The sequence below is a fragment of the Oryza glaberrima genome, chromosome 11, assembly GCF_000147395.1.
Source record: "Oryza glaberrima chromosome 11, OglaRS2, whole genome shotgun sequence".
In the NCBI taxonomy this organism is placed as follows: Eukaryota; Viridiplantae; Streptophyta; class Magnoliopsida; order Poales; family Poaceae; genus Oryza; species Oryza glaberrima.
Genome location: NC_068336.1, coordinates 4,703,420 through 4,726,592, shown reverse-complemented (window position 1 = coordinate 4,726,592; position 23,173 = coordinate 4,703,420). Strand labels below are relative to the sequence as shown.

At 43.6% G+C, this 23,173-nt stretch overlaps 1 protein-coding gene across 12 annotated transcripts; it reads left to right on the top strand.

Moving 5' to 3' along the window:
- The first annotated feature begins 13,197 nt into the window (after positions 1-13,197).
- Positions 13,198-16,743, top strand: LOC127755016 (uncharacterized). 12 transcript variants are annotated; one of them, XM_052280643.1, is made up of 7 exons: positions 13,198-13,335; positions 13,409-13,487; positions 13,723-13,796; positions 14,157-14,308; positions 15,796-15,847; positions 16,412-16,448; positions 16,533-16,743. In XM_052280643.1, the coding sequence occupies exons 1-7, from the start codon at positions 13,209-13,211 to the stop codon at positions 16,558-16,560; spliced, it is 549 nt and encodes a 182-aa protein (XP_052136603.1). In that variant the 5' UTR covers positions 13,198-13,208; the 3' UTR covers positions 16,561-16,743. The 12 variants fall into 12 exon arrangements, 2 of the variants coding, with proteins under 2 accessions (XP_052136603.1, XP_052136602.1); XR_008012937.1 differs by adding an exon at positions 15,473-15,577 and having other exon boundaries at positions 15,796-16,743; XR_008012935.1 differs by having other exon boundaries at positions 15,473-15,847; positions 16,412-16,743.
- The last annotated feature ends 6,430 nt before the right edge of the window (positions 16,744-23,173 follow it).

The window sequence follows — 23,173 nt, the reverse complement described above, 5'->3', positions numbered from 1 at the left end:
GGACTAAAGATAACAGGGGTCTGAAATGTTTTTGAACGAGGACTAAAAATGATTACCAACCGGGACTAAAGATCAAAAAGTTTCATTGGGCTTTTTAACCAGGACTAAAAATGATTTTTAGTCTCGGTTCCTATTGGAACCAGGACTAATGTGATCTTTTGTCAACCGGACAAAGATCACTTCTTCAGTAGTGAGATAAATAGCTCCACAAACATGTAAATCATATTTGACCTACAAGTTATAACAAACACATAAATTAAACTTAAAATAGAAAAGCATATTCACAATTATACTTGATATTTTAGTTACAACTTATAGAAGTAGAATTTAAACTTATACGTTTATGAAGTGATATATATGAAACATTAATCTATATTATTATTATTATTTTTAAATATTTTTATAATGATTTAGGTGACATGTAAGGAACTACTATGTGACATCTCGAGGGAGAAAACAATTTCTTGTTTATTGCAGCTATTTTGAAGGAATTTTTTATTTGAACGACTCGCACCAGACAGTGAGAAGTTCATATTGATAAAGCAGAAAAAAACAAGATTATAATCCTGGGAGGTCATCACCAGGAAAAAAACAAAGATTTTCCACCTCCCACGCACCAACAGCACCAAACACAAACCTAGGAGAAGGCTAGCACGGAACCAGCCGCTGCTAGGCCAACAAAGGAACTAAAGCCAAGGTCGCCCAAACTTATCCCTAACAACTGATACCAAGCCCCAGCTCTAGCCACATCTTTGGGATTGAGAGAGAGAGGGTGGGAGAGAAGGATGGAACCGCTCTCCCCCCTAAGCCCTCCGACGTGGCCAACTTGCATAAGCTAAGGCGCTGACACAAGAGAACATCCGTCTAGAGAACGAGCTTGCACCAAAAGTCTGGGAGGATTCAGCCAGGGCTGCCTAGACGACGTCTCCATGGAGAGGAACAACGAAAAACAGCCACCGCCATCCGTCAAGGTCTCAAAGAGAGCCAAGATTAGGTTTTCACCCGGTAGTTTAACTGGAGGAGGTGAGACGGCTCGACAATGCCCTCAGAAAGGGATGACGTTCGAAATGCCGTCGTTGCCGGCTCGGCTAAGGCCGGGCTAGGTTTTCACCCACTGCCCACCACCTGCGATGCCACGGCTGACACACTAATGCTCCACCACCGTCAAACCTCTACCGACACGTGGGACCACTGCACCACCGCCCCCCGTCGGCCAGCCATCATGCGTCAAAAACCGCACAGCACCCACCGACAGCTCCTCGCACGTGTCGGCCTCCGCCACCGCTGGCCACGCCTCCTCACGCGTGCCAGCCTCCACCGCCGCCGGCCGCGCCTCCTCGTGCCGTGCCGGCCTCCGACCACTCCTCCAGCCACTACCGCGCCGCCCAGACGCGGCCGTCTACCACGCCTCCCCGGCTAGCCGTCCACGGCCGCCTGTGCCTCCTGTCGCAGTCACCATCACCCGCTTCCTGTCATCGACGTCGCGCCTGCGCCCACACCCGGTCTCCTCCTTTTTCGCCGCCCGACTACTACCCCACCTCCACTTGCTGCCGCCGTCCTCCCTGGCTCACCCCGCCGCCTTCGCATGTGCACAGCCGCGCCACCGCCTCCACATGGCCGAGCCACCCTGCCTCCGCCTCCGCACGGTCGCGCCATGCCGCCACCGGCTCCGCACGGCCGTACCCCGCCGCCTAGGGGCCGGAGCTCGGCCTCCCGCGTCGGATCCGGATAGGAGGGGGCCAGATCTGGCCACCCCGCCGCCTCCATGCGCTTCACCACCGTCGCCGGCTCGGGGTCCAGGCCCCCACGCCGGATCCACTCATGTGAGCACCGGATCCGGCACTGCCGCCTTGTCGACGTATGTCCGGTCGTCCACCTCTTCAACCGTCGTTGGCGCTGCCGCCTCGCCGTTGCCCAGTGCCATTGTCGTTGCGCAGCGTCGCTGCCACGGTTGTCGTCACCCCGAAGCTAGGTCAAGGTCGTGGGCTCCAAACGCCGCGACCTCGGGGGAGAAGGCCCCGCCGACCCTGTCCTTGCGGCCGCGTGGTTTCAGGCAGCCCGCTCGGGTGGCAGCGAGGCGGAAGGAGGGCGGCGAGGGGTGGTGTCGCGGTGGCAGCTGGGTCGCCTCCCGTGTCGCCCCTGCCTGCGGAGCGACGCGAGGGCCTCCTGTGAAGGCGGGGTTAATTAAGCCCTTTTTATGGAATTTTACCACATGAGTGAGTTATATTTGCACCATCTTCTTTCATTTCTAAAAGGTGGTTCGGTGGGGGTGTGGGGAGCTCGCTAGGAAACCAACTAACTGGAAAACAATTTCAAATGGGCAATTAAGTGACAAGAAACTAAAGAATTAAAAAAAATTGTTGTACCTAGGAACCAACAAAGGAGTCGTTCAACGAGAAAGCATAAATCTGAAAGCGGTTAGTGGCCACTAGGCACATGCACAAATGATGAGTACAGCAGCAAGGTAGCGGCGGCCGCGTAGGCACACGAGGAGCAGGATGGCAGCGCCGCAGCAGTAGCTTTTGAGAAGTTCGAAGGTCTGCGGCTGCACTGCTCCAAGCTCAACAAACAAACAGAGGGGGGAGACCCGGAGAGAGAGTTAATTAGGAGGAAGAAGATGAATAGGGATTGAGAGTGGGTCACCTATGGATATGTGAATGCCATATAGGACTAAACCACTTGTGATTCAGGCGGGAATATTTGGTCCGGTTTAAAAAGTCGGGTGTAAAACGTTCGGTATAATACACAACGTTCGGTAATATTACTGCCGTCTCAAAATATAGTAGTAAGTTTTAGCTACAAATTTATGACGGAGTAATGTGTATTATTTGGGTGGAGTACGAGGTACGTCATGTCTTGTTCCATTATCCACTTTAATTTGTTCGTCAATATAATTTTATATTGTGCTACTTGCGTACTCCTTTTGTTCCAGTATAACTACAACCTATAATGAACGGACATGTTTTATTACGATGAATCTGAACAGCTAATACTAAAATATATCACATCCGTTGCACTTATACTGGGACAGAGAGCACAAATATTTAGCGGATAGAGGTAGTACGGCCTTGGGTGCTTTTGATTTTTGTTTGCCGGTTTCTCTTTTCCGTACGTACTTCTGCATAATCAATCTTGATAAGGGAATTTAATGATGGTTCTACTCACCCAATGTATACCAAATAAATTGCAAGTGGCCGGCACCAGTTGGTTAAAATTTCACATCCATATTTCGTTCTATATCCATCATTCCATTTGCCGCTTAGTTCGCCGCGTTCAAGCAAGACATACATACAGATATAGTTGGTGGTGGAGGATGGCTGCCGGTTGCGGCGGCGGCGGCGGCGGCGGAGCTGGCCGGCGAGAGAGGCTCGCCCAGCTGGAAGTGAATATCAAGGCCAGTCTGGCTGTGCAGGTGTTTCTCGGAATGGCAGTGACGGTCATGACCTACCTGGCATTTACGTGGTCCACGGTAGTCCTCATGGGTGGCTACGTCAGCTCGCTGCAGAAAAAGGATTTCCAGTGCTTAACAGTCATTACTGTTATTGATGCAATAAGGTTAGTAATTAATACATTTTTTTCTTGGAGTACGTATGTATATATATATATACATATATACATACATATATACATACATACATATATACATATATATATACATATATATATATACATACATATATACATATATATATACATATATATATATATATATATATATATATATATATATATATATGCTGGGTCGATTGTTTTGTTTACAATTTCCTAAATAATGTGAAACTGCATGATCATATAAAATTATATATGACTCAAGAAGTTCAGCATGCCGTCGATAAAATTTGAGCAGCCGCTTCTACGATAGCTGTGTATACATGCAGGTATATGTGTATCAATTTTGCTATATATTTATCGACAAATTTTCTCCTAAAAATTTGACAGATGTAATTACACTGTAACTTGCATGTAATTACACCGTAACTATAATGTAACTTGTATGTAACTTTCAAAAATCTCTCCGTAACACGTTGTTTTGGTAAAATGGAGGTTGTGGGAACAAATTCTTTCACATATATGTGTGCTGTGATTTTTTTCTTCCTCACCAAAGCAAATCTTGTAATAGATCTAACGATTCAAAATTACGTGAAACTTATATACAAGTTGCACTGTAGTTACATGCAAGTTACAGTGTAATTACATACAAGTTACAGTGTAATTACACTACGATTGTACTATAATTACATCTGTCAAATTTTTAGCAGAAAATTTGTCGACAAATGTATAGGTGGTACCTACGTGTATTGCATAGCTGGGGACTTCCTTTGATGCATTTTGCATTATTTGGAGTACGTGTCTGTACGTCTTGCCATACTTTTAAAAAAACAAATTTCACCTTGAATTAGCAATTTAGCAAATACCACCTAAGTCACCTTGGTTGTTTGATTTGGGCCCCTTTCGGTATGTGCTACTCCCTCCGTTTCACAGCGTAAGACTTTCTAGGATTGCACATATTCATATAGATGTTAATGAATGACACATATTCATTAACATCTATATGTGTGGATAATGTTAGACAGTTTTATTTCGTGAAACAGAGGAAGTATATGATTTGGGAGGAAGAGAGATTTGTATAGAGGAAGGATTGGAGACAGTACTGGTTCTTAAAAGTTCGATAACCCTTGCTTCTCTCACACATGCTTACATATTTTTTTTTGCTTTTATTAAAATATTTACAAAAATAATTTTTCGTGCCCTTGTAAAGGGATTTTTTTTAAAATCGCCCTTCCAAATAGCGTTAAGGGGCCTAAAGTAAATTGTATTCAAACAATTGCATCGGTTGTAATTACTCAAAAAATAGTAATGCTTATTTGACACTCCAAATTATTTTAAATGAAAAATGGTTAAACTACAAAGTTGTAGATCTCAGATCTACAACTTTTATATAAAGTTTGTCTCCATCCCGATGCCATTTGAAATGTAGATATGAGATTTTGTAAAAATAGATTTTAGATTTTCTAACGAATATTTGAACATCTAAACAATCTTAAATGAAAAGGTTGTTAACTAAAAAATTGTAGATTTCTTCAAGAACTACAATTTTGGTATAAATTTTGATTTTATCCAAGTTTATATGATAATTTAAAAATTACAAAATCATAAAGTTAACAAGCTATATTGGAAAATTTACATTTAGACCCATTAATGCCCTTTAAAATAAAAAAATTTAAAACATTTTAATAAAAAAATATAAAATAAAAAAAATCCCTAGCCGGAGCTCCGACCCTACCATGCATATGTTAAAAGCCACATGACAACTAGCTAGCTAGCTAGCGCTACTTATATATATTTCTTTGAAGCTGTAATACCACGAAATCCCATCAAAGACGAGATGATACCTATTAGGTACCAAAATCTGATAACCATAGGTACCAAGTTTTGATATCTATGAGTATCATATGATATCTATAAGGTATCAGTTTGATACCCCAAGGTATCACCTGATCTGGTATGTAACTGGTACCAGTTAATACCTGTCGATACCATGACGTTACTAATTGGTAGCAGAAAAAACAAGGAAGCGGCCACATGATTGATGGTATTATTGGGCTTCTTGACTCGTTTGAGCCATCGTCTTGGTATACTAATTGTAGCTTGGGTTGTTACACTCAACTATAGGGAGAGATACGGAATGCTTGGGGACAGGATCCCGTCCCAAGGCCTGCATGGGATACCACAATTCCCCCCTACGAATCAGTGGGAGCCGAGATTAAGGCGGACAACCCGCTCGGGAACCAACAAGGTTTTTTGGAATTGAGGTGGATCCACTCCTCTAGCAACCAACGAGATTGTGCCCGATGGAGCGGACCCGTTGGCGACTGTCGAGCGATGTCTAGGAGATCACGGGGACGCTCCTTGACACACGACCTCATTGACTATAAACATTTCGTTGAGTGAGTGGTAGAGGCGGACCAGCTCCTCCCAGGTGCTGACGTGCATCTCACTATCACCGACATGCCTCCTAATCGCTCCTAGGGTTGGCAACAGGGCGGGGCGGGGGCGGGTTGGGCTGGAACGCCCCCGCCCCCGCTCCCCGACTTCTTCCCCCGACCCCGACCCCGCACAGGTGGTCGGGTGGGAAATATCCCCCGTCCCCGCCCCCGCAGGGGACCCGCGGGTGAGCAGGGCCCCGTACCACCAACGGCAAACGCGAGAGCAAACACGAGACGAGATGGAATGCCGCTGCCGCCGCTGCGCATGTGCCGTCCTTGACGCCGACGGCGACGCCGACGCGGTTGGCTGTGCCCATGGCCATCGACACCGCCGCCGCTGCAAGCTCCATGGCCGTCGATGCCGACGCCAATGGCGGCGCTTGGCTGCCACAGCCGCCACCCGCCCCTTGGCCGTCGATGCCGTCGCCCGCCCCTTGGCCGCTGCCGCTGCGAGCTCCATGGCCGTCGACGCCGACGCGGATGGCAGCGCTCGGCATCAGCCGCCGCCGCTCGCGCCTTGGCCGTCGACGCCTTTGCCCGCCCCTTTGCCACTGCCGCTGCGAGCTCCGTGGCCGTCGACGCAGACGCGGATGGCGGCGCTTGGCAGCCGCCGCCGCCGCTGCTCGCGCCTGGCCGCCGCCGCCGCCGCCCGCTTCTTGGCCGCCGATGCCGTCGCCCGTGCCTGGCCGCCGCCGCTGGCGCCGGCCGCGCCTCCCCGCCGCCGAAGGAAGCGCTGGTGGTGGAGAGTGAGTGAGTGACGGCTGGATGGGTGAGGAGAGGAGAATGGATAGAGGATAAGGAAATTAGGGTTTGGTTTATATATGATAGGTTAGATGGGCTTTTTGGGCTTGCAATATGGTAGTATTAATAGTCTAATATACATCCTTGGGGCTCCGCGGGTCACCCGCGGGGGGATGTCCTCCCCCGCCCCCGTCCCCTCCCATGGCCGGGGCCCCGACCCCGACTCCCCGCGGGTCGAAATCAGTACCCGCCCCCGCCCCCGTAGGGGCGGGTCCCCTGCGGGTCCCCGGCCCCACGGGGGAAATTGCCATCCCTAATCGCTCCTTCTCTTGGGCCACTCAGACCCGCTCCCATCCTCAAGCTGCCCTCGGCACCAGCCCCATCGATCATGTCGTCGCTTCCTTGTTCTCTCTGCTACCAATTAGTAAGTAGTAACATCACGGTATCGACAGGTTTGTAACTGAGATCAGATGATACCTTAGGATATTGACTGATACCTTGTAGATATGGTCTGATACTTATAGATATCAAAACTTGGTACCTATGGGTATCAGATTTTGGTACCTAGTAGGTATCATCTTGTCTTTGATGGGATTTCGTGGTATTACAGATTTACCGCTTTTGAGAAGAGCAATTTTACGGTACTTGATGAGGTACCATGAGGTATAAAAAATTTAGTGTAAATTTTGGTACTTCATAGTACCTAGGTACCAAGAGGTACCAAATTTATAATAGAAAAAGTGGTACATCATGGTACCTCCTCAAGGACCGTAAAATTGCTCTTCTGAGAAATATATATAGGTAGCGCTAGCTAGCTAGTTGTCATGTGGCTTTTAACAAAGTTTAGATTAATATTTCCATAAACAAATGCATGGCAGGATATCGGAGCTCTAGGTTTTGTTGTATGGTTTTTGAATGGGAAAAGTCTACAATGTAATGGGTCGCTGATTACTCCGTATGCATATGCCTACCTCTCCCACAGAATCTTCCACGACATGGAGTCGAACGGCAGGCTGAATCTCGAAGCATGGATTACTGGCACCGGCGTGCTTCGGCCGTTCATTTCACAGTTCCATGCTTTGACGCTTCTCGATCAGGACGCCGTGCTACTTCTATTTGCTTTAGTAGCGCTTCCAGTGTATTGCATGCTTAGCCTCGTGGCCTTTTTCAACGTCTTGGGCCCTTACATCTACATCGGCCTCTCGTCGTGGCGCCTGAGGCAACGAGATTACGGCGCCTCCGACTCCAACGGAGAAGCGAACCTGACGCCTGCGCTGGACTTCTTCTATAGCCTGGCTCTTTGCCAAGGTGTGCTCTCCTTCTTGGTGGCACTGGTGCAGGAATCCACGGCTGATGCCGTCCTCCACTTCAAGAACCAGAACAACCTGTTCCCCGAGGAGTGGTTCAAGAGCTCGGTCTCGGCGTACATCCGGGATACACGAGAGAAATATGCGCGGGACCCTGCGGTTGCTGAGTCCAGGAGCTTGCTCGGCTATGCCATCGAGCTGCTGGGTTCCGAGTCGCGGGATGACTTCCTCTCGGCGGCAAGAATGGTAGACGCGCTCATCAAGGACGACGGGGATACCAGCATCATTCTTAGCTCCAGGGCAAAGGTGCAGAGGCTGATCGATACTCTTACTCTGGGCCAAACATCTTCAGGTTCAGGAGGCTCAGGCGACAATAATGCAGTTGCAGAGATCAGAGTCCTCGCCGCGAGGATCACAGCGGGTCTTGCCGGCGGCATCCAGCTTTCTCGGTTCCCTGGAGCGATCCGGTCGGTGTCATCCTTGCTCCAAACCACTGTCCATGGCCAGCCATGCCGGATCAACAAGAACCAAAATTACCCTTCTCCGTCTGAAACAAAGTACAACCAGGAAAGGGCTCGTGCAGGTGCAGGATGGAGAATGTCAGGGATATTAGAGCAAATGCAACAACAGAACAAGGTCGATGCAGCCACCGGGGACGGTGGACGAGGTGGCAACTGCAACGAGCTTATCCTGCAGGGCCTCAGGATTCTCCAAGGTCTGGCGCGCGATGCACACAACTGCGTGGAGATCTGCAGCGATCTCGGCCTCGTCGCCAAGATCACGACGCCGCTCTACTCCACCACGCTGATCGGAGACATCGGCAGCAGCGAGCCATGGGCCGACATAGCAAACGCCTCGCTCAAGGTGGTTCACCAGCTCCTCGTCCATGCCGCTCCCGGCAGTACAATTAGCCTGCGCCATGACATCTCCTCTAACAGACAGGCGATGAGCAACCTGGAAAGCATTCTTCATCCAACAAGCGAAGCAACCGAAGCTATCTGCCAAGAACTACAGATGCGAGCCATGGAGATTCTCACCCAGCTAGTCTTGCATTCTTCTCCTGTCAACGTCATCAACGAAGATACAAGAGTAATAAGCCTCGTCAAGAAGCAGCTGGAGATCTTCCTTCCTCACGGAGGGGAAGTAACTACTGATAACAAGAGGACTCTGAAGGCTACAGCTGGGGAGACACTGGTGTCAATCTTGTCTAAGTGTGACGAAGGTATCTCTATGTTCATAATAAAAGAACACAATGATGTAATCGATCCTCTCACTGGGATGCTTGATGCCACGTGCAACATCAGGTACAGAATATTGTCAGCTAACATCTTGGAGAACCTTTGTACCAACTTCAATGAACACGTCAAGGAAACGCTGCTGCGAAAGGTGCGAAAAACCTAGCTCTCTATCTATAGATTTTTCTCACAATATTTCAAGGTGCAAAAGAATTAATACCTCGTGCCTGTGATTTTTTGTTTACTTAATTCTAAATTTGCATCACCGTTGCAGGTCCTCAATGACATACTGAAACCACCCACAACGGAAGCATCAGAAAGCACCACTTCTGCACCGGGAGGCAATGTAGAGATCCCGAAAAACAATTCACAGGGGAACGACGTGGAGAATCAAATGCAAAGTTCAAAGGAGAATGCCCAGAAGACCCATGCCAAGGCATCTCAAGGCAAAAATGAAGATCAAAAAGCAAATGTTAGTTCCAAAAAAGAAGATCAGCAAGCAAATGTTAGTTCCAAAAAACAAGATCAGCAAACAAATGGTAGTTCCAAAGAAGAAGATAAACAAGCAAATGAGGACGAGAAAGCCGATATGAAGGAACTGCTGGAAGCTCAGCTATCCCTGACCTTGGTGTTACGTGAACAATTGTTCCGCGCAGAAAGCTCTACTCCTGTGGTCCAAGAGAATGACCCAGATGACGGATTCGTGAAGAAGCTCAGGACTATTGTAGACGACAACTGTCAGGCGACGCCTGTTTCTCTGAGGATCATCAAGCTCTGCAGCCAGATTGTTGCATCGATTATGCGGCGCAGCGGCTGCGCTACCGATGAGAGAAAGGGATTCGTGGAGTCATTTTCCAAGGCTTCGAAAGCCATGTCTAACCTTGAAAGCTGCATGCTTTTCGCTGGGGCTGACAGTGATCTGAAGAAGACGGCCAGGCCTCTCCTCTCTGTTCTTGAGGCAGAACTGAAAAGGCTTGCTGCCTAAGAACTTGATTATTATTATGACGTGATCGTTGCTTTTACTTGTCGCTTTTGTTCTACGTCAAGTGTGTTAAGTTAAAATAAGATGTACTTTGAACATAATGTAATTTTTATGCTGCTTTTGTGAGTGCCTGTCATAGTGAACATAGATCATAGAATTGTACGGTGTGATGAATGCTGTTTTCGTCAATATGATATTATTATGCTCACTTGGCCTGTAATAGTGAATATAGAATTGTACAGTGTGATGAATGTCGTTTTCGTCAATATGATATTATACTCTGCTCTGCACACAGATCTATATGTTTTGTTATCGTTTTTTTTTTCCAATAACTAGATGTCTAGAACAATATCCGTGGACTTAATTTTTTTTAAAAGATAACAGCAAGAGTGTTGCCGAATATATTAGAGAGAGAGAAAATCACGGTTTACATGTTGGTGATACACGATCAGAGCGAGATACAACTTATGAAGAGACCAAGACCTTAATGCCTGGTGCGAACACCGAACAGAGAGACTACAATCATGGCGGTTGGAAGGCAAAGCCGTTTCCATGAATATGTTGGATGATCTGGTGCGATGTCCTTCTCATGTTTGGTTCTTCTCCCCTGAAGATCTTTGCATTCCTTTGCAGTCAAATATGCCATCACGACTTCAGTAGAGCTCCGTCTTCACGTTGTTTTAAATGTTTTGTTTTTCTTGGAATAGAAGAACATGCTGTATCTTGTAACTCGAAATAAAGAATTGTAGTTTGGTGAACCGTGACTTGTATAAAACTTGAGTCGCCATCGTTGTACAAAGGAACATGTTGGATGGATGCTGAGGAATGGATTTTATTGTTCAATGAAGGCACTTAGAACGCGAAAAGCCTAATGGGCGATTGATCGCCCCGAGCGATCGTCCCCTCACGTGGTTTTCTTTTTTTGGCACCGCGTTACTTTCTTATTTTAGTAAATTTATGCACCTAAAGTTTGTACACCTCAAGTTTACATATCTAAAGTTTATACTCTCTCCGTCCCATAAAAAACCAACCTAGTACTGAATGTGATACACCCTAATACTATGAATCTAGACATACATCTATCCAAATTCGTTGTACTATAATATATCACATCCAGTTCTAGATTCGTTTTCTCGGGATGGAGGGAGTACATATAAAGTTTATAGACCCAAAGTTTATAAGTAAAAAGTTTATATACCCGATTTAAATTTGAATTTGAATTCAAATATTTTATATATATAGTATTTCTATACATAAAATTTATACGTGCGAAGTTTACGGTATAAATTATAAGTCTATGCACATAAATAAGAGCATAGATTGTTTTCTAACTTGTTTTTTTTAAAAAAAAAACTTATGGTGTAGTAGGAAGAGAAGAAAGGAGGAGAAAGGGGGAGAGGACGTGTTAGGGGAGGGATGGGGCCCATTAGTAATCCCCCTTAGAACGTGCAAAGTTTTATTGAATATAATAGAAAAAATATACAAAATTATAATTCTGAAAGGTTATAGCCGGGAAAAGGAAAAAAAAACATTACCGCCACCCACTGATATTGCCTTGGATTAACTGGGTTATTACAAGTTACCAATGTGTATGAGCTAGCGGTGACAATCACGAAGGAAATCTCGGAATCACCAGAGCGAAAACCAGAAATTGCAAGGTTACAAGAAAGAGGAATTTTACAGTTCTTAAGAAAGTACATCAAGTTACCTAAATTTTACACTAAAATTTTTAGTAATTAAAGGTTCCAAAGTTTACATAAAAAATATGAATCAATCAATAACTCCCCTAACCGCACCGTTTTTTGAATTTTTTTTGGGCTATCTCGTTGTTTTACACGTCGCTGCTAACCCCTCCTTGCTCCTCGCGCGCGCGGGGGCAACCGCCCATAAGAGGTGTGCCGGTTAATTAATATGATATCTCCTGTACTTTTTCAAAGATAGTAAAATTACCCTAGAAGAAAATTCAATATTGGGCTTAGTATCTCACCCCACATGGGCATACTTTCAATGGGATTGGGATTTCACTTGGGGCGTAGCATGTACAGACGTACGGAAAGCCTAATGGGCGATCGATCGCCCGGAGCGATCACCCCCTCCTCCACGTGGTTTTCTTTCTTGGCACCGCATTATTTTCCTATTTTAGTAAATTTATGTACCTAAAGTTTGTACACCTCAAGTTTACACATCTCAAGTTTATACAACTAAAGTTTAGAGACCCAAAGTTTATAAGTCAAAAGTTTATATATCCGATTCAAATTTGAATTTGAATTCAAATATTTTTTATATATAATATTTTCTATACATCTAAAGTTTATACCCCTAAAGCTTATAGACCCAAAGTTTATAAGTAAAAAGTTTATATACCCGATTCAAATTTGAATTTGAATTCAAATATTTTTTATATATAGTATTTCCATACATAAATTTTTCTAACTTTGTTTTTTTTTATTTTTTTAAAAAATTATGGTGTAGTAGGAAGAGAAGAAGGGGAGGAGGAAGGGAGAGAGGAGCGTGTTAGGGGGGATTGGGGGGTGGTCGCCCACAGCGATCACCCGCCCATTAGCGACACCCACAGACGTACAGTCAAGGTTCAAGAAGCGGGTGGCGGGATGCGTCGGCCTCGCGCTGAGACATCGCGTTACTTTGCGTGGCTCTTACCCATATTGATTTACTTAAACGCGTGGGAATGCTTGGAATTTACAGCGCCACGTCATGCGATTTTTTCAGAAAAACCCTCCTGCTTTCGTAAAATAATGCCCACGTCCGAGTTTGTGTTCACCGTACGATCGCCGTGAGGCTCGATCCGACCATCCGTGTGGCTTAGCTGGCGGATGTTTCACTGCCCTCGGATCGGTGATTTGGGAATGAACGGCTTAGATCTCATGCTTTCACCCTCCCCCACAAAACCCTAGCGCTACCCAGCCGCCCCCAACCTCGCGCCCCACCCCCACGCCCGATGGCTGGTGCCGCCGCCTCGCCCTCTCGCTGCAAGACGATGGTGGCGCCGTCTCCTTTCACTCGCCCTCTCGCCGCGGGATGGTGGAAGCGCCATCTCATTCCCCGGCCGCGCCCTCTCGCTGCAGGCACTGTCTCCGTTCCCTTCCCCTGACAGTTTGGGTGTCGCCGAATCTCACTGGGATTAGTTCGCCACCGTAGGGAGTTGCCGGGACTGGTTCGTCACCTCTGCGACCTGGCGACCTGACGATCTGCTACCACGCATTCTACTCCTCCCCAGGTCAACTTTACACTCCCTTTGCCTAATCCTCTTAATCAATATATATGATCGATCCAGCCTGCTTGCTTGCGCTGATTCCATATTTGTTGTTCTACTCCTCTGCTGAAGCCATCAGCAGACACAATTTGGTACAGTACTACTTAAATCCCTATTATATGCATATATACATATCTGTTCTAGCCCCTGATCTCTATTCTTGACTTGCTGCTCATTATGAGTTTCACATGATTGGTAGGAAGGAAAGAAAAAAGGGAGTGCAGGCTAGAATGCTAGATTATTCAGTACTAAAGTTTAAACATCACCGTCCAGGTACAGATCAAATCCTCTCCTTCTGTCCTGTATATATTGTATTGGAATTTAATATATGTTTTCAGGTTGCTGACATCATTCTGTTGATTGCTATTATGTCTACAAAAGTTTAAGGATTACTGCAGCTGCCTATATGATATGATTAAGATCTTTTGCACTGTAATAGTTGACAGATTTTCTTGGTCATCTGTATATGTTTTTTTTACACTATATGAATGTCGTGCTAAATCAAAATAGCTTTATATAGGAGCAGCAAAATTTTACTATGAAAATATTATTATAGAAAATGGATTTGAAATGTATATTATTATGGATTCTCAACCATCTTCTCCTAACAGCATTTGTGCCCCTCACCAATAGCCTGCTACGATGGCCCACTAGATGCCATGGCCGCATGTGTTGTTCATGCTGGTGGCAGCGATGGCGGCATCCAGGCCCACATCAAGGCCTGCGCCGCACTGGGAGCAATCTGCTCCTCTGTTGTCACCGCACATAACACCATAGTCGTTCAGGTATGCTGCTGAATTTCTTCCTTTTCAGTTTGCTCTCTTCGGCTGATCGGCTCCTATGTGGGCTTCTGAGATAAGGAGGAGAAGAAATGATTAGGCTGACGCCAGTAAAATTTCTCTCTTTAACAAAAGCCTTCTATGTGCTTGGTAAAATTTTTAGTGGCAAATCTAAGTTTATTCTCAAATACATTTGTTCCTGCAACTTTTTTAATTATAATGTCGTATAACTTTTATGCCAGCTAACTTCTGCGTAAAAAACTTTTCACTAATAATGATAAAATATTGAAGATGACAGTGCACCATCTATGTCAACTACCAGAAATGTACAGGTTAAAGATGTGTACATGATCCTTCATAATGAAATCCTGATGTACATTGGTACATATATATGCCAATTGTTTCTGGAATCTTAACAAATTGGTCTACAAGAATATATACTTAAAAAAACCTTTTTTTATTATTATCAATTACGCTCATTCAGGATTGTAGATAAATGTATATGATATAGTACTACATGGCAGATCTGATTTTTTTCCCAAGATATATACTTCAAAATATAAAAAGTTAGTTGGAGAGTTCAAGTTTTGATGTTCTTTGCTTAGTTGTCCTTTTCCTGTAAATGTTAATGAGTGAATTCTGAAGTAATGTTAGTATTCCTTCATTGTACAATACTGGTAATAATATTTTGTGGGCATGTCAATGAGTTTTCTTGCTGCCACCTTTCTATGCTTCTGTTGTTTTTAGGTATGGATGTTTTCTTATTGTCTTCTTTTGATGATATATGTGGTCTTCATATTTCTTATCAGATAATTTAGGTTTAGTTCCACGATAGCATATCATGTTTATGCTATCAGAAGGTTTTGCCTCAATTTCCTTCCTCTCCAACAAATCATATTTTATTTGTTAATTCGTCGTGCGCTAATTCAGTACACATAATGGTAACATACGCATTTGCATTGATGGTATTCTTTGTCGACAATCTTATATTGGCTATTGTGATGCATACATCATCAGAAATTCACTGTAAGCCTGACAATCTTGGCATATTACCCTTATATTTGGATCATGCAGTTAATTTTCTATGAGACAAACCTCAGGGTCTTTAGGGCTCAGTATAGACAGATAATTGTGCCGATATTAAGGTAATGATATGATTTCATGGTGCAGGTCTTTTAGCCTCCTATCTGGAGGAAGCTCCATTATTCTACGAATCATATTGTAACCAATACATTGGGTCAATATTGGGTCTATAAGTCAAGGCAGTAATCACAGGTTATGTTGTACATCTAGCGAACAAATATTTATTTGGTTCGATTGAAGATTTCAGTATTTGTGAACTTTACTAGACCGCAATTACTACATTTTTAAAATCAGTGCAGGCCCTATGTATGTTAGCTAACATTTTTCTTGTGCTATAGTCATTTCTATATCTGCTACTATTGTTTAATATTTAATGGAACATTGATTTCATAGGTTAGCGTTGTTTGCAGGGTGTTTCAGTGACACTGAAACCATGGTTGCCTGAGAGGATTAAAGCCACAGGTACTTCTGAGTTGTAACCTGCATAGTTCCATCCTCGGTTGATCTGTGTAGTCCATACCGATTAACAATACATATGTGCTATTCCAAAGAATCCAACCCTTAGTATCTCTAGCTATACGTACTGTGTTATTCTCTTTTCTGCTTTGATCATAAAGTATTATTTCAATTTATTTGTGTGTGACGAAGTGACATGCACTTCAAACAATTTTACATGAGACATGTCATATGTTCCAATAGGGCACACTGGGGTGTAATTTTTTCTTGACAAGCATTATTCCTACTTTCATTTTTTTTCAGCGCTGCATTGTTTTGGAATTTTCTAATAACCCATCCTTCCAATTGAATTTTTTCTTTGCAAATATACTTATAGAGTTTTCATAATAAGCTGACTTCAAAATATGATTTTATAACTTTTTTTAATTCATGAAATGTTATGTTTGCCCCTTCTCCAAAGCTACAGAGATATTTCAACATGGTTTCTTATATGAGTATTTGTACTACCTACTATATACTCATTGTGTAGCAATATATGGATGACATCCAAACATGCCCTGTATTCTGTAGGGGATACCTCAAAATTATGTGCCATTATGCAAAGGAGGTACCAATCGTCTACTAATCTGTTGTAAGTGATGTACTGTTGTTTTTATTGAGCTAAAGCACTAAATTTTTCTTTGTGCTGCAGTGCTATAGATGAGAAAAGATTCAATTAGTTCATGACGAAGGTATCTATGAGAAAATGCTGCAATTCTCATATCACCTAATGATTGTTGTTTTTTCTAACCTATACTCCACATTATGTAAGATCCATTGTCCTCTGTCATTGCTACTTTTTTGTAAGTGTACATGATTGTACAAACAATTATGTGAGCAAACAGATTGTATTCACATTTAAATCTTGGTGATAGTCACAATGTGTACATGCATATGTGGGTATGCTTCTGACATAAAGTTCTTTTAGACAATGTTTATATATAATTCTTAAAAGTTACAACTGTAGATATTGTGGCTGTGTTCGTTTGGGTGTGTTGGGAACCAATCTCCTGTCCACGGAAAACGGAGTGGTCCATTAGCACGTGATTAATTAAGTATTTATTATTATTTTTTGAAAAATAGATCAATATGATTTTTAAATCAACTTTCGTATAGAAATTTTTTTGCAAAAAATATACCATTTAGTAGTTTGAAAAGCAGGCACGTGGAAAACGATTGAGTTGAGTTGAGAAAGTTGGGAAAAGAAGTCACCTGTGTTGTTTTGATCTTAATAACACAGCTTGAAACATTCATACCCATGCACGCAGCGTAGCGCGTGATTCTTGCTAGTTGGTTTTAAATCTCCCGATATACTTGTCTGCGGAGGGTTTAAGCTATTTGTTTCCACATATAATTTAGCAGTCTTTATGACCTCATTTAGCCTACTATTTATTTCGATGTGCAAAATTTAGCTGTTTGAGAAGCCAGATCACTAAATGTGCTAGCCGGTGATTTAAAACCGTACTCTCAACCAGCGTTAGTTGCTTGAGCTATCACCGGCTGAAAGATCAAAGACAACTGGAAAGGCGACAGCAAATGGCTCGTATACAAGAAAAAATAGAGAAGAAGAACCGCGGGAGGGCATCTACAGTGACAGCGTTATTATTGCCATCATTTATGAGTTCGTCCCAAATCTTTCTTAGCATATAGATATGCATATAGATATTGGAAGAACCAAGTCGATGTGTCATTGATGGAGGATGCAACGAGTTGATCGTGCAGGGCCTCAGGATTGTCGAGAGGCTGGCATGCGGCTCACACAACCTCGAAACCATTCTCGATCTGGCCGGAAGCCAACAACTACTGCAGATGGCAGCCATCGAGATCCTAACCGAATTAGTTCTGGTTCTGTCTATCAACATCAGCATGGAAACCAGAGGAAAACTCGTCAAGAAGCAGCTGCTGATCTTCCTCTCTGATGAGGAAGATGCCACCAATTCCACGAACAGAAGAATGCCCATCAAGAACAACACCAGGACCACTAAATCTACGGCAGGGGAAACACTGTCCATCCTGTCCAAGAGTGAAGCTATCTCTGTGCTCATCTTCACTGAACATAATAGCATTGTTGATCATCTCACTGGGATGCTTAATGCCATGTACAACATCAGGTACAGGATAATATCAGCTGGATCTTGGAGAATCTTTGTACCCACTGCAAGGAACGCGTCAATCAACCTTTGCTCCTTCAAAAGGTGGGTAGAACGTACTCCTTCCGTACCCAAATATGAGCATTTCTAGTTATGCATCTAAACACTTCTCTATCAATTTCTAACGTCTCAAGCAGCACGACACTATCTTCTGCTTTTGTGATTTTATTATTCAAACCTTGTGACTTGCAATATTGCATCATCGTTGCAGGTGCTCACTGAAATACTGACTACTAAAACAAAACCCGAAGCACAAGTATCTGATCAGGAAAGAACCATTTCTGTATCGGAAGAGCATGAAGGGAGGAAACATGGAATTTCTTTACTGGGAGACGATGAGGAGATGCAATGTCCAAAGCACAACGACAAGATGGCCCATGATAATGCATCCGTTGAACGGGCAAATGAGGATGAATCCGAGATGAAGGAACTGCAAGAAGCCCTGCTATCCCTGACCTTGGTGTTACTTGGCGAATTCAATGGCGCAGAAAGCTCTGCTCCTATGATCCCAGGGAATGGCCCAACTGATGGTGCATTCCTGGAGATGCTCAATGATATCGTAGACAACTACTGTCAGTGTCAGTTGACGCCTATCTCTCTCAGTATCGTCAAGCTCTGCGGGCGGATTGCTAAATCAGTCATGCGCGGCAATCTCTGCACCAATGATCAGAAAAAGGAATTCGTGAAGTCACTGTCCAAGGCTTCTGAAACCATGGCTAACCTTGAAACCTGCGTGCTTTTTGCTGGAAACGATTGTGGAATGGAGAGGATTGCTAGGCCTCTCCTCTCTGATCTTGAGGAAGAACTGAAGGATTTGGTTGCCTAGAACTTTGTCATCATCCCCTGTTTTTTTTCTTCTCGTTTGTGTTCTAAAGCAAGAGTGTTAAGTAAATTGTACTCATTTATGGAGCAAACTGTAATGCTGGCTTTTTTTGTGTAAACAACCTGTGCAGATGCAACATGCCGTGTTGCAGTGCAGATGAATGCACAGCAACAGGGCCAGATGATCGCTGGTTTGTCTATGAAAATCTGCAGGCATGAGGGGTGAGGACCAGCACCTGCAATCGACAGGCAGCAGGAGCTACGTATCTAAACACCAGAAAAAAACCACCTTAAAACCAATTTAAGAGACAAGATAAGTTGGAGGTATTCATGCCAAACAAGTGACAACGTCGTATTATTCGTGTGGATTGTTTACGAATAAAACAACGTAATGCTGTAGTAACTTGTAAACAACTCATATCATTTTGTGATTATTGACAATGGTTACTTGACAGAACAACCGTCATTTTCATACTTCAGTTTTATATGGTAAAGAGTAGAGGATTGATCTTATTTAGTAATTGTGACATCTGTAACACCAAATTTTTTGTGGTACAAAGTCGGGTACTTCTGAAACTGACTCTCAAATTGACTTATCATTCAACACCAAATGTTTTAAGGACCTCAAAAAGATCATTGTACAAGGTCGGGTAGTTCTAGAACTGAATCTAAAATTGGATTATCTTCTTTTATACATCTTCTTCTAGTTAATTAACACTATCGCGTGAGCCTTAAGCTTATGTAGTCTTGCTACACCGGTGTCTGTATTGCTACACTCGGTCCTCTCAACAGCTTCCAAATTATCTTGGTTTAATTGATTTGCACTTTTGATAAAGACTGTAACACCCAAGGTAACCACGTACCTAGAATGCCACACCAAAATACACTAGAAAACCAAGTCCCAAAATTATTAGAAATTTCAGTAGAGTCTCCCCTAAAAATACGGACATCCACGACACGCAGTTATAAAAAAAGTCAATATCGATATAATCCACACAATCCAAACCATCCTAGCTCCACAAATCTCACATGAAAATAAGGACTAGAACCTTAAATGACCTTTACAAGTTCTATGCAAAACTTATGCTGAGAAAAAATATAGTCTAAAACTATATTTCAGTAGTGTACAATAATAATGTGTAGTCCAAGGGTGCTACTCCCGCCCCATGCCGATCAATGTCATTAGGTACCTAAAAACCAAATTAAACATAAGAGTGAGTAAAAAATACTCAGCAAGTACAATATTGAACTATTAAAACATACACAGGATTTAAGCAATAAGAAACCAATATGAAGGGTTGGATTTACTTTATTTTAAACCAAAGAAGTCAAAAGAAAGTAGTTCCCTCCCGGGCAGGTATGAATATCCTCTTAGCATTACCGGTAAGCCGAGCAAGCGTGATCAGTGCTTCTCAAGGATCATGAATAAAGACCCAAATTTCACTCCCATGACTACGCATGGTTCTTGAATAATGTAAACAGAACATCCGGAATAATGAAACATGAATAACGTCATGAATTTGAATATGGATTGAAACACAAATAAGTAGCATAACATCAGAGCCATACGATCAGTTATGTCAAGCAATTGAATAGTAATCATGCAAGTAAAACCAAACAAAACAACTCAGTTTGTCCATCACATAAGTCCGTCTTGTACTTGCCTGTGGACCCCCATTTTTATAACAGGAATCAATCGTGTAAACAGTACCATTTCCCTGGATCAAGTAGTCTGGTACACACGAGTTCATAGCTGAAATACCAAATGCACATACGAAAGTCTAGTACGAATTATTACATCAAAAGCCCGCAGACATAGTCTTAAATCATTGGACCGAGCGGTCCAGAATACATTCCAAAAACAGAAGTAGATAAGGCAGCGGAGTTAAGGCAGCGGCACGCCATTGCCACAGGCAACGACCGTAACTAAGACCTACTGAGCGCAATCGTCTTCATCACCCTCCTGATAGTAAGCGTAGCGATCCTCCGAAGCTTCATCTCCGACCTCTAATTACGTTTGTATATTGCAAGGGTGAGTACCAACCGTACTCAGCAAGCCACCACAGCAATAATGCACATGACAGGGGTATTCAAAGGATGGCTATGGTTCTTTTGCGCAAAGCAAGATTTATAATTCTTTTCACAAGCCTAAGACCTAGCACAGACTGATCAAATTTTAGTACCGGTGTTCATATTAAACAATGACGGTTCTGTCCACCATCCATTGTAATCCCAAGGATAGCTTCCTGCCATTGAGTCGTCATGGTTTTCTGAGGACGTCCACATTCCCGCCTCTCAGGAAGTGGCTCCATCAGCATAGAAATCATCATGCAATATCGCATCCCACACAAGTTAAGAATTTAGAGTCTAGCCAAGTGTAATACATGTCCCGGTGCTCAATAACCGCGAGCACGGCTATTCGAATAGATTTGGTTTACTCACACTGCAGTGGATGTACACTTTACCCGCACTCCGCGACTGCCCAACACATGAGCCTCGTCCCAACACATGAGACGCGTCACGGCAAAGCTTTTTGATAACCGCGCATTGGCAGTACCCGCTCCATGAACTTTACATCCTCATGCACTCTAGGCGTATACGGTTTCTAGCAGTGAGAGGAGTTCTGGCGCACCTGGGAAGGAAAGACTCACACATGCATTAAGTTATAATTATGTTTAAATTCTCACATGGCAGTCCTACCGATGGCGACACCACTGTAGACACCCGCCTCGCGGTTCTACCAGTGGCTGCACCACCGTAGAGCCCCTACCTCACACATCAAGAGACCACTATGCATGGATACTGCCTCCGCTCAGCTATCTACTCTGCTAGGTCTATACCCATACGAGAAGTGCGGTTGTACAGAGGTCGTTTCATGCTTAACTTCATGGCTCGGTCCTTAATTGACCGGGGACGATACTAGCCTTTTCCGGATACCACCCAAATCCTCCGTCCGCCCCAGTCGAAAACAGTTGTTAAATTTCATTTCTCCTTTCATAAATCATGCCATCAACATCACGGCAATGTGGCGCTTATGTCTCCACATGCCGCATCTCAATTACCTTCCCAAAGGTAATTGCCCAAGCATATAGCATTTGATAAATATGAGTATGCATGATTCTAGAGTAGCATTTCTAAGCATTTGTCATAGTTGACTAAGGACTCATACGTAGTCATGGTTACAAGGGAATAAGGGTAAACAATAATCAAGGTATGGCATATTCACAAATAGGATGTTCATCATTGCATGCAATCTTATTTGTAAATAAAAATAATTTCGCAATTGGGATCAACATGTTCAAGGGATAGTGATGACTTGCCTTGCTCAAAGTCTTGCGGGTCTTGACCTTCGCTTGGATCCGCAACTCCCTCGGGCTCTAAAATTACGTGCGAAGAAACGATTTGAATTCGGTTAGAATTCAAATAAAGATCCAAGTAAATCCAAGAAGATATCGAGCGCGGAAGTTGGTTTCTTACATTATCTATTTTTGTTCGTGAAATAGAGCTAATCCGATCTTAATTTATCCATCCTAAACTAATTTGTGGTATAAATATTTTAGCACAAGTTTTTAATTTATTTAGCCCGAGTATTACATCCATATAATAGGTTAGAAATTTCTATCGCGAGCTAAATATCAGACAAAATCTAAAAATTATTTTATAATATTGTACGATTTAATTTGGTCTATGACTAAAACGAAATTCATGTTTGAATATAATACACGGCTAAAATTCCTAGCAATTAAATCCGAATATCTACCGTGAATTGAATACTTATAGGGACTACCAAAATAATCCATAATTACGTAATATTTTGTAATTTTACGACTACAAATAATCTATAACTACATTCTAATTATTTTAAATTTTCTAAACCTCCTTAACCTCTCCCTAATCTTCTTTTTTTTATATCTTCTTTTCTTTTCTTTTCTCTCTTCTTTTATTTTCTTTTTTTCTTTTCTTTCTTTCTCTCCTTTTTCTCTTTCTTCTTTTCTCTTTTCTCTCTCCCGGCTCCTTTCTCCCTTCCTCTCTTCTTTTCTCTCTCTCTCCCTCCCGGCTTCTTTCTCCCTCCCTCTCTCTCGGCTTTTTGCCCTCTCAGCGGCGATGGCGGTGGACGCAAGGGTGGGGAAAAGGCGGCGGCTCACCGTCAGCGGCGGCGGCGGCGACGATGGCGACGGCGGCGCAAGTCGCGGCACGGCGCGGCGGCTTTGAAGGCGGTGGCGCGGCGGCACGACGACGGCGGCGCGTGGAGAAGGGGGAGAGGGAGAGGAGGAGGGAATGGAGTGGGGTGGAGAAGGGGGAAAGGGCCGGGGTTTTTATA

Excerpts from the sequence above, each read along its gene's own strand:
- LOC127755016 (XM_052280643.1), top strand. The coding sequence starts at position 13,209 with ATGGCTGGTGCCGCCGCCTCGCCCTCTCGCTGCAAGACGATGGTGGCG. Across the intron at positions 13,336-13,408 it reads GCCGCGCCCTCTCGCTGCAG|GGAGTTGCCGGGACTGGTTC; the intron begins GCACTGTCTCCG and ends TCGCCACCGTAG. Across the intron at positions 13,488-13,722 it reads CGCATTCTACTCCTCCCCAG|GAAGGAAAGAAAAAAGGGAG; the intron begins GTCAACTTTACA and ends CATGATTGGTAG.